Source organism: Carassius auratus, chromosome 41, assembly GCF_003368295.1.
Source record: "Carassius auratus strain Wakin chromosome 41, ASM336829v1, whole genome shotgun sequence".
In the NCBI taxonomy this organism is placed as follows: Eukaryota; Metazoa; Chordata; class Actinopteri; order Cypriniformes; family Cyprinidae; genus Carassius; species Carassius auratus.
Genome location: NC_039283.1, coordinates 14087743 through 14100169, shown reverse-complemented (window position 1 = coordinate 14100169; position 12427 = coordinate 14087743). Strand labels below are relative to the sequence as shown.

At 37.5% G+C, this 12427-nt stretch overlaps 1 protein-coding gene across 1 annotated transcript; it reads right to left on the bottom strand.

Moving 5' to 3' along the window:
* Positions 1 to 3811: 3811 nt before the first annotated feature.
* Positions 3812 to 10556, bottom strand: LOC113060149 (glyceraldehyde-3-phosphate dehydrogenase). Its single transcript, XM_026229016.1, has 12 exons — positions 10456 to 10556; positions 10003 to 10048; positions 7060 to 7159; positions 6829 to 6935; positions 6663 to 6753; positions 6466 to 6581; positions 5947 to 6028; positions 5597 to 5748; positions 5261 to 5339; positions 5036 to 5119; positions 4864 to 4961; positions 3812 to 4099 (listed from the first exon to the last, which is right to left on the bottom strand). Exons 2-12 carry the CDS (start codon positions 10023 to 10025, stop codon positions 4030 to 4032), a joined length of 1002 nt encoding a protein of 333 aa, XP_026084801.1. The 5' UTR covers positions 10026 to 10048; positions 10456 to 10556; the 3' UTR covers positions 3812 to 4029.
* Between the last annotated feature and the right edge of the window lie 1871 nt (positions 10557 to 12427).

Below are 12427 nucleotides of genomic sequence, written 5' to 3'. Positions count from 1 at the left end.
TGATTTATTTGTGTACTGTCATGCCAGAATAGTTGGAAAAAAACCTAACTAATTGTAAATTTATTGTATGTGTTTTCGTATATTTTTATACAATATATACAATTGAACAAAGTCCAATTTGATCTTAAGTTATATTCATCAAATGTTCAATGCTTTGTTTATGAACTCTGTAGCTGTTAATGCCATCCTTTTCTGCATTTCTTCTAACATGTTACTTTTTGACTTTTCTCTTGTTTTTAATAAATATTTTCCTTTTGGTAATTATTATTTGTGTGTAAAAGTGATATTTAAAATGAACAACATTTGTAGGTTTAATGCCTAGTTCAATTTGGGTTAATTTTAACGTAGAAATGCATTGTTTCCCCACATGGCTGCACTCTGCGAGTTTATTTTCTGCCAGCAGGAGGCGCTAAGAGTGGGAGAGGTAGGTTTCTCCGGTAACGGCTGCAGAGCGGTACTGAGCTCACAAACGCTGCCTTATCAAGCACGTTCGAAATGATATCGAACATTTTCTAAATACAGTAGTTTTCCTTCTGAAATACACTGATAAAAAAACACCCGCTCTGTTTTTTTAAACCCTGCAATATAGTCATTTTAAACTATAAAAAAGGCAACCCAACTGGTTGGGTTAAAATAACCCAGCGCTGGGTTCGTCCCTTTTTGACCCAGCGCTGGGTTGTCAAAATAACCCAAATTGGGTTGTTTTCAACCCAGCAGTTTTTAGAGTGTATTCATTTATTTTTATTTAAAGTTGTGACCAGTAATAATCAATACACTCTCATGGCAATTTTACATTTTTTCGAACGGTGGCAAAATCATATGGATTTGTAGAATCTCAATGTAGAATGCCATTTTTGTACAATCTATATATACCGCATTGAGGGATAGGTTTATAGGTGGATCTTCATGCTTACTTTTTTCTACAAAATATGCTTTTCTACTAATCAAATGGTACAAATTCATCATCAACTCGTAAAATGATTACATTTTCCCATGACATCAAGTTGTAATAACTCTGGAGACTTTACGATATCCCTGGTTAAAAGTGATTGTGAAGTGCTTCCTTTGGTGAAACATCAGAGTGACATTGGATAAAGGGATTGAAGCTAATATCAGTCCAGAACAATGCACATGAAATCAAACAACAGTGTAGCAACACTTCAATTCACCTTAAACAGTTTTTCAGTCAGCATTAGGATTAATAAGAAATTATCATTACCATCATCCTCAGAATAAATCAAAATGATCAGGTCTCAGCTTCACGTGTTTCAGAATCAGTGATAATCTCTCGGTTTCTCACCTTGATGAGGATAGTGAACGTGGGAACTCCAAAGCAAAGTGACCAAAGTGATCAGGTAAATACAGACTCTATCATTAAGTGAACACATCAACACATTTTTATTTCTGTGATGGGTGGATGTTCCAGTGGTTTGTAGGTAAAGTAACATACAGCTGCTTGAAAGTAAATGCTATATATTTGCCCCCCTTTGAGAATGCACTCTCAAAACACCAAATAATCTTTGGGGAATAGGTTAGTGACTCATTTACAAGTGTTACTAATGGTTATGGTTCATTACCAGTTTATGGTGCAGCTGGTAACAACCAAAGCCAATAACAGGAAGTGAGGCCCAGAATAATCTATAGATCCACACCAGAGCCACAGACAGAGAGGCATGCTTTCTCTCAATCCACTGACCTGAGACAAATACATTTCTAAACATCTAAAAGCTTACTTGATGGCTCCATAGGACTGGAATGTACTAGCCTTTCTTTTCATTAAAGTACTTGAAAATCGTTTTTTAGCAATATATAATAAAAATAAAAAAAATGCAGTGGATAAAAAAAGGGAAAATTACAGTATCGAAAGCTATGGATCTTATAGCAGCGGTCAAGGGAGATAAGGCAGGTAGTGATGAGAGACCCAATGCCAGAAACGAAGCCCTGAAACCCATACCACATACATTGTTTCCCCAAAAATCAATGCATGCGACAGATTAAGAGAGAAAAATATGGGGGATAAGGTTTAGAGCAGTAGCAAAATACCGAGCACAGCAAATCCAAAAATATCCAGTAGAACTATACAGATTTCATATTCTGAAATTCTGCAGATCTAAGGTTTTTCTGAACCAATTTCTTCTTTTGTATACACAAGTTAAAATACAGGCATTAAGAGAGCTTGTATAACTATGTACACTGGCATGCTAAGCAATCGTATAATCAACAGTAAGAGGTTTGGAATTTTTATAAACATTACCAGCAGACCAGGTCTAACAGAGACTGCCCTGATAACCTAATCATATTTGGTTGCACTTTTTGATAGTCCGCTTTAGAAATTCTACCAACTGTAACTTTGCGACCGCATGTCATCTCTCACTTATGCGGTTATGCAAATTATGCTGTGTAATTGTGTTTCTGAATGAGTACATGGTTAAAACTGTGCAAAATAAGGGCATTTTGTGTAGTTCTGCAAAAAAAACAAAACAAAAAAAAAAGTCAAAAAATGGAGCAAAATGGTCCATGTGTGAAACCAGGTTTAAACTTTTAAGTTGGTCTTTGTTTCAACAACTGAATTAATGGTTTGAAAATTGGGTCAGATCAATCAATTATAGTGTTAACAAATGAGAAAAACTGTAGTAGACAGTTATGTTAGTAATGTTTATGTACTAGAAAAATTTCTTACCGTTGGTAGAATGTCTTAAATGGAATTCAAAAACTTTTGCTTCAAACGTTCGCAGCTTATTTTCTCCTTAGACTGTTAAAAAAACTGATTCAGGCAAGTGACTGACCCCTGACTGCCAGTTATTTTTATGAGGTTTGCATTAAGTTGATAAAATAGTGAATTGGTGGGTTTGTTAAATGGGAGCCAAAATAAATCAATTAAAAGAACTAAAATACTTAAACTACTTCAGTCTGTGTGCATTGAATTTAATACACGAGTTTCACAATTTGAGTTGAATTACTGAAATTAACTTTTCCACAACATTCTAAATTTGAGACACACCTGTATAAGTTTAAACATTTTCCCATAGAAAACAATCATTTAGCGCATTGTGTTAATGTTCCAGGCTAAAATTAATGCATTAAGCAAACGCTTTTAGCCAAAGTGACTTCCATTGCATTCAAGCTAACAATTTTCTCCTAACAGTTATTACCTTGTGGTGGCAAGCTCAAGGTTGGGGGTTCGAATCCAATGCTCTAGCAGTTGAGCTACAGCTCCGTAAGGGGTGTACTGAATTTGATCTTTTAATAATCACCATTTTAAAAAAGGCACCTTGTTAACTAAACATTTTAGAATTAAAAAATTAGTGACTGAAATATTGCAGTAGGTGCTTTATATGGATTGCTAATGGCCAAAAGTTGCATTTTGTTCACAGTCACTTTCTTTTGATAAGGGGATTACATTTTGTATAGGGAAAAAAAATGGTTTGCTTTAAGATTATTAAAAGAAATAAGCTTCAAGAAGCCATGGTTTACAGTGAATTTATAACAGCGAAGGGTCTTGGTTAGATCGCCTTTAGCAGTTATAAGTTGACTGTAAACCACAGCTTCACAGGGCTTATTAAACGGTTACTCTATAGACATAAGGAATCACAAGAGCACAAAGTGCAGTGATCGTATTCTTCTAAACAATGTAGTCGCTCAGAAACGGTTGTGGTTCCAACAGTGGTTGCCTAGCAACACTGAAGTAAACAAAGGTGTATGTTTGTCAACCAATCAGAATGAAGGACCGAAACCAGTTTTTTTTAGAATCACAATACAAGAATATACTGACCCAAATAAGTCACTAGACCTAGAGAAGACAAACACATACTTTCCATTTCTCACAAACAGAGGACTTTATTCAGTCTCAGGTTGTTAGCAGACAGAAAAGCCTTTGAAGTCAAAATCCATTTTAAACCTCACACAACAGAACAGAGCATTTTCATATAAAAAGAACATTGGTCTTCAAATCAAGCATGTGGTGCAAAAATCCAACCAGATGGGAGAACGGTGGATTGTGTAATCAAAACCACAAAAAAGGGGTCACATTTACTCCTTGGAGGCCATGTGTGCCATCAGGTCACATACACGGTTGCTGTAACCAAACTCATTGTCATACCTACGGGAAAGAAGAAAATTAGTCGAGTCACTTAAAACTACACGAGCAAAGAGGATCCAAAACCAAACTTTGTGCCCTTCAAGTCAAGTTGGAAATATTGTGGTTTTGCACATTTAAAAATGGCAAGCTCCAGAGTCTAGATGACACCGTTGTGACACTGGAAAGAGCATGTAGATTTAATAAAAAAAAAAAAAAAGATATATATATTATATAAAAAAAAATATATATAAAATAAACCCCACTTATCAAGAAGCTATAGATCAAGCTGGTCATTGCAATAACATCAACAAAGTGGCAGCACTTGTATAAAAGGAGTCCGCGGTGTGATTCAAGTCACGAGTGGTGATTTACTGATGGTCATTATCAGGAAACAAGACCTTGGATTGTTTTGAGAGTTCAGGTCACAAAATTTCAGAGAGTCGTATAATACAGGCTTACAATCTATACCAGGGGCGGCATCAGTCCTGGAGAGCCCCAGCTCTGCAGAGTTTTACTTCAACCCTAAAATCAAACACACCTGAACAAGCCAATCCAGGTCTGAAGAGTTCTTAGAAAGCTACAGGCAGGTGGGATTTAATTAGGGTTGCAGCTGAACTCTGAAGCTCTCCAGGACTGATGTCCACCTGATCTATACAAACATTAGTGAGGGGAAAGTCTGCAGTGAACTATCAAGTCATTTTGCAAATCTTACATTGCTTTTAATTTCAGATGTAGTTACTGGAGTTATACCAGATTCTGATGTACAATTTTAGGTAGGATCTTACCATGTGACCAGCTTGACAAAGTGATCATTGAGGGCAATGCCAGCACCAGCATCAAAGATGGAGGAACGCACATCCCCGTTGAAGTCACTGGATACCACCTGCACACAGCAAGAAGTTATAAAACAATTTCCTGAAAGACAATGGGTCACAAATGACAACTGGATGTGCATACCTGGTCCTCTGTATATCCCAGAATGCCTTTCATTGGTCCATCAGCTGCAGCCTTGACCACTTTCTTGATTGCATCATAACTGGCCTGCAGTTAGCACAACAGGGACATGAAAAGCCAACAGTTGAGTCACAGTGTTGGTAGACGCAATTAAATTAATCCTGCTATAGGAAAAAATAGCGTTCTTTCAACTGAATCCACTTCATGCAGGCCTGGAAATAAACTCACAGGTTTCTCAAGACGGACCGTTAGATCCACCACGGACACATTGGGTGTGGGGACACGGAAGGCCATACCAGTAAGCTTGCTGAAACGAGAAGCAAAAAGCATCAGTGTGTTCAGATAGCAGAAAGGGGAAGCAAAAGTAAAACAAGTACTCAAGTTCCCCCAAGCAGAACATTCCACTTTTGAGTAAATTTCACCGTGCATCCTGAAAACACTTTAGACTGGAGTTCAATCAACTCTGACCTTTAAAACAGCATGCGGACCACTTTCATGGAAGTGGATTTTAAAAAGAACCCAACAAAGATGCTCTTTTAAAACAGCTCAGTGTGCATTACGGACCCATTGAGCTCAGGAATGACTTTGCCCACAGCCTTGGCAGCCCCGGTGGAGGCTGGGATGATGTTCTGACTGGCACCGCGGCCATCCCTCCACAGTTTCCCAGACGGCCCATCCACGGTCTTCTGTGTGGCTGTGATGGCATGAACCGTGCTCTGGAAGTGGGAAAGAGGAGACCATTAACATTCAGAGAACGATTATAAAACCATTTGTATCAACTGATGCATTTCAAAAAAATAAAAAAAAAAGCTTGAGAAGGAGAAGTGGAAAAGAATAAACGGACACATGTTAGGTTTCAATCACGTTGGGTCAAAAGGCTCTTTAGCAAGATAAGAAAGGCAGTTTAATCTTACCATAAGACCTTCAACAATGACAAAGTTATCATTGATGACCTTGGCCAAAGGAGCCAAGCAGTTGGTGGTGCAGGAGGCATTGCTAGAAAACAGACAGGAGGAATCAGGTCACAAAAAAGGAAACATTAACGAAATGCTCAGACTTTATTTAGGAGGAGAAGTAACAAATGTCAGGGCTTAACATGCTCGAGCTCAACTTTGCTTTAGTGCACCCCCTACAGGATAATATTCGTGATTGCATACCTGTGCAGCATAACCATACAAAGTAAAAAAAAAAAATAACTGTGTATTAAAGCAACAAACAAAAGAAAGTGGCCAAGTCATTTACGTGTAAAATTAAGTTACATTTAAGTTTAAAGTATTTGTAACAGAAATGTAACTTTTGTACAAGTATTTAAAACTTAACTCTGATTGGAATCAAGTTAACTACACTAAAAAATTAGCTCCGATTTAAACCTAAAATTTATTTTACTTTTAAATGGCTGCTCCTTCTGGTCTCACAAAAATGCACATCCTTACCTGACAACTTTAAGGGAATTCTCGTACTTCTCATGGTTGACACCCATGACAAACATAGGGGCATCTGCACTGGGTGCAGAGATGATGACTCTCTTGGCACCACCCTTAAGGTGAGCCTAGAAGGAGAGAGAGATAAAGGTTCAAACACGGGAAAGACACCGTAGTGTTCATGTCTGAGGTAATGACTGACTACGTACAGAAGCCTTCTCAATGGTGGTGAAGACACCAGTAGACTCCACAACATAATCAGCACCTGCATCACCCCATTTAATGTTGGCAGGATCCCTCCTGTGTGGATACAGATGGGGAGATCAGAACACATCATGTGTAGCAGTGAACAGTGTTTGTAGGGACAGCACTCACTCGCTGAAGACTGTGATGGCATGACCATCGATGACCAACTTGCCGCCTTCAGCCTTAACCTCCCCTTTGTACTTTCCATGAGTGGAGTCATACTTGAACATGTAAACCTGTGAAAAGACAACAGGAAATCAGATTTTGAAGGAAAACAAAACCTAAACTTTATCTTAGTTGCTTAAGTTCAGGAAACCGAGCACTCCATCACTCAGAAAGAAACTAAAATTAGGAACTTGCCATGTAATTGAGGTCAATGAAAGGGTCATTGATGGCCACGATCTCTACTTTCTTGGACTGGAAAGCAGCACGGGTCACCAGACGCCCAATGCGGCCAAATCTGTTTATTAAAAAAAAAAAAAAAAAAAAACTATTACACAGCACAATGGTTCAGCAGATTTCTGAAGGATCATGCGACATTGAAGGGCTGGAGTAATTGTTGCTCATTAACAACCCAAACGTTAGTGTATTGATATTGCAGTATAAAGGAGCCTAGTGCTCTTAATTCCACTTCCTGTCCACTAGATGGCGCACAAGCCCCATTTCTGAATAAGCACAAAACCTTTGGGTCCTCATGAGCCTTGTGATTGGGCCTACTTGTGACCTACTGGTCAAAAGATAACCAGTGAGCAACTATGTCTTAACAAATACAGGAAACGTCATTTTGAAACTTTGAACTTTTCAATATTTGCTAGAGATAAAAGCCCTGGAGCCCACAGTTCAGTGATTCTACCCAAGCATTAGAGACCGTTTGCCAGGGCTTCACCATCAGGTCTGACCTCCGCCATCCAGACTGTGATAAAGAAACTCTGTAGTCCTCTAGCTGTCATTGTGAGCTATTTTAGGGTCTATAACACCAGCACTGCTCACAAGACATAAGAGACCGGACTCTTTTCAGCTTCCTATTAAAATCAACAGGCCAAAGGAAACTGGGATCACAGTACATACTGCTTTGCACTGATAAGGTAAAGGTACAAGAATTTCAAAACATTCGCATGACGTCTGTCAAGATTGAGAAACCGGTCAAAAGGTAGAAAGTCCTGTAGATATAATGATTCTGGTAAAAAGGGAGGGGGGGTTGGTTGACCAATGGGGTTACCTTTTAATTCTTCACGATACTAATAATTGTAACTTCATAATTACCATGTCTGGAATACAGTTGAAAATGTACTGACAAATACATAAACACTTTAGCTATTAACGTGTAGATGCATTTAAAGATTTTGTAAATGTGCAATCTTTTTTAAAAAAAAAATTAAATAAAATAAAGGGGAAAAAAGGGCACAATACGGATGTGCGCATACCCAGTAAACCTTGGTAGGAAAGTCTTACTGGTAGGACAAAATGTCAGGACACTAGAACAAGGCATGAGCCAACTAAGCATCATGGGCCACCGGGGGCCCCCCCGAGAGTACATGAAATGACAGCTTTTTTTGTGTGTGCGCAAAGTCAATGGAGAATGAAAAAATTATATATAATATAAAATGACCAAACGATTCCAGCCACTTTCTAAAGAAATCAATGTTTATTTAACAACCGGTCTTTTTGTGAGTACTTTAATTGAAAGGGCTTTAAAATTGAATGGGGAGGGGTGGCTGTGCTGAGTAGTTAGTGTCACCTAGCTAGGGTTTCTACTCGTTTCAGGAAATAAAATTTTTCATTAAACCTCTGTAAACATCCTTGACATCTTAATATAGGCTATTAGCCTACAATATTTTACTTTAATAGTTTTTGACCAAGTTTGTCAGTAAACAACTTTCCTGAGTGTAATTTAACTTCCATTCATTTTTTTTTATATTTATAGAAGCGCATTTAATAAACTTGGTACTGATAACACTTACCTCAGACTACATTTGGGGTCTTTGCTCTATTCTAATATTTTGCCTCTTAGCTAGTTAAAGATAGTGGTTTTAATTTGTTAAAATAACATTCTGTAAAAAGCATAGTTTTCATATACATATATACACACACTTCAGTACACCACATTAAGTATGCCACTTAGTAGTGTAACACTTTGAATGATAAAAGTGCAGATTACCACCAGACCAGACCACTGTTGTGGGTTTACTAAACTGTTACAATAAACCGTAAAAGGGTAAAAACATGCCATGCTGACAATGGTATGATGTAAGCGACGGTTACAACTGATTGATAGCGGGGGGGGGGGGGGGGGATTTAGTGAGAGAGAGTGATCAAGCATTGATAATAGCCGTATTGGTCTACGTGCACATGCAAGAATGTTGTAGGCCTATGTGCCCTGTACATGTCGCTTAAGGATCACATTTCCAGTTGCATAAGTCTATAAGCTTTGGAAAGGTCACAGCTGGTGCCGAGGATCTCCCATTGCAAGAGACAGACGCGACAGTGAGGGACCTCAACGGATTGTTGGGTACGGCATTGTGACCACTGTATAAAATTGGCATGAATGTCAGACTCCAAGCAAACACGACAAATCATTTGTTTAAACAAAAAAAAAAAAAAAACAAAAAAAAAAAACACCCACACATTTCAAAATGGTTACTTTTTTGTAAAAACATTTTATAAAAAAATTTATATTAATGCTTTGAGTAAAACATTGTAACATTATCTATATATAGCAATATTTTGTCATTGCAACATTTTATTGTCACTTTCACAAGCAATTGCACTTATGTATACTTGAGTTCACGGTTATCCCACCAGTCACTATGGTGACTATCAACAGGTTTACTGATTCTATGACCACATTCAACAAAACCAAATGTGAATAATACTACTAGACACCCTAAAGATGGGTGAACCAAAAAAAAACAAAAAAAAAACCTTGTCATATTTCTGTAAAGACACTTTACTATCCTTTAGTTTTGGAGCTTCGATGGGTCATCTTCTCAAGGTGCAAACAGGAAATAAACTGCTCTGGTCATGTGACAATTTGCACTAATCATGTGAAACTGAACAATTAATTGAGACTCTTTATTGTTCCATATTCGCATGAAGTGCACTAAAACATCAGTCAGTAAGGTTTTTAGAGATTTAAAAAAAAAAAAAAAAAACACTTTAATCATTCTTTCAAATAGCAGATTTAGATTCTTAAACCATAAAATAAGCTAAAAATAGACTAGTTTTTATTAAAGGTTTGCTTACAATAAAGGTTGATTTTTCGAGATTAACTTTGTCGCGTTTGTATTTGTGAATGCTGCTTACCCATTGATACCAACTTTAACCATGATGCTTGATTTGGTCTTGTCCTCTGGGAAAAAGAAGAGAAAACCTTCAATTAGTATTTAACTATTGTGTCAGTCCTTTTCGGATCGAAGCACAAAATTAAAGTTGTGAACGTGCAAGGCTGTTATCTAGAGACTCAGAGTGACTAATATAATATCGAGTCCCGTTAAACGTAACTTTATAGGTTTATTACGCCTTATGATGAAGCACTTCCCTTTCATAGTCCTAAAAGTTCTTGTAAAGTCGTGATTGACCTGAACATACGACTCCCATGCAGTACTGACACAATTATCTCGCCAACACTTTACATTTGCCATGCATATGTAGTTAAACACTTAATTTATAATTTCAATAAGGGCCATCTATAAGTAAATTATAAACTACTCATAGAAAATAACTCACTACAGGATAGATTTATGAATAGCAATTTACCGTTTGTGAGAAGCCTCTGTCCGTCCTGACACTTGGTGTGAGTGGGCTGATACGAGCACGAGGTTAATTTATATCTGGTGCGGCGGCGTTGACCACGCCCCCTGGACTTTAGGCTGTAATTACCACGCCCCTTTATAATGTCAAGGTCATATTGGGGAAAACTTGGATGAAACAATTGCATCACTTAAATAATAACAAATGAAACAAGCTAAAATAAAGTTTTTGCATGTTACATTTAACATATTTTAAACTGTTCTATTGTTTCTTTTGGAAAGCAGCAGTGTATACGATCAAACTCATTTTTTTTTTTTATTAAAGGGTTAGGCATTTGTTCTGTAAGCTCTTTAGTAATTATTAATAGTATTATTGTAATACTATTACTATGAATAGTAATATTAATATTAATAGTAAGTATTAATTAATTTCAATAGGCTTTTAAAATGCATCTGTTGGCATGGAGGAAATTTCACATATAGTACACATTGTTAATGATATTGGTGCAAGCACAAAGTCTGCAGGTTCAGTCCTAAATAATGCAAACCATACATCAGAGACTTACTGTGCTCACAACTCTATGCAATTACTCCACATTTTGCAGGTGTACTTGCTCTGCAAAAAATAAAAATAAAAGACATTTCATTTGAACATATCTGTCCACTCTGACCTTCTAACAGTAACTGTCCCAGACCGAGAGCGAGATGAAGCAGGGGATCAAATCACCCTCATCGTGAGTGTATGACATTTACAGGAAAGACCATGACCCTTCCCTTTCACCCTGCCATTCCTGTATCCCAGAATCCCTCACATCGTTAAGAAATGTTATGTCTTTGTACATGTATAATGTCTAACCATTGCAAACGTATTTGCATGTGCAATCTGTATGCAAATCGAATCATGATGAACCATTGTGAAAAATGGATGAAGAAAAAATTAAAATTCTGTTTTCATTTTCTCACCCTCATGCTGTTCCAATCCTGTATGACTGACTTTCTTCTGCTTAACACAAAGATAATTAGAAAAATGAGGGCAACAAAAAAATATAATAAAAAAGAAAATCAGTTTTTGGCACTCATTGACTTGATAGTTACCCATACTTTGTAAGTTAGAGGGAGCCATATATTCTTCAAAATATCTTCTTTTATGTTTAACAGAAGAAAGAAACAACCTGAGGGTGAGTAAATGATGACAGAATTTTCATTTTTGGGTGAACCATGCCTTTAAAATATACAAAAATATAGTTTTGTCCAGTTTTTTCTTTGCATTGGAAAAGTCTTGTCCTTTCTATGGTGTTAAGTATCATCTGAGTTTGCACTGCACACAATTTTGGGCTGTCGTGACTGCTGCTGTCCTGGCCTTTTGGCTTCTTTTGATAGTTCTGAGGTCACACAGATGAAGAGAAGGCCAAAGTGAGTTTGCCACAGTATATTGAAGTGGGGCATGACAGTTTAAAAATGCCATCTTACCCTTTAATCAAAACATCCTTATTAAAAGTGGTAACTGTGATGTATATATGTCCATTTGCATGTAATATGAACTATTAAATTATTCTTCTCATTAAAACAGGCTGAAAGCGCTCAGCAACTGCACCTCAGAATAGTGTGTGTATATCCCTGCTATCTGCTCCCCAGCCAGCAGAGAGAATGTGCTGGACTGTTGCCAGGTCAGGCTAAAAATACACAAACACTCAAAGGCTGACCCTGCACCCTTTCCACTGCAGCTATCTTGTGCTCCTGTGGAGTGACCTGCACAATCCACTTCACCCTGTTATGAATCACATGATTCAGACAGAATCAGACAAGCTGAACGTAACCCTGATGGACACAAACAGCACGTCTGTCATGTCACGTTGCCAGGTTCACCCCAGATAGCTCAAATTCTTCCACTGGAATATTTGCAGACCAGATTTTGATTTGTTAATCTCTGCCAAGTCGAGTCACGTCAACTTTATTTATCTTATAGTGCTTTTAACAAT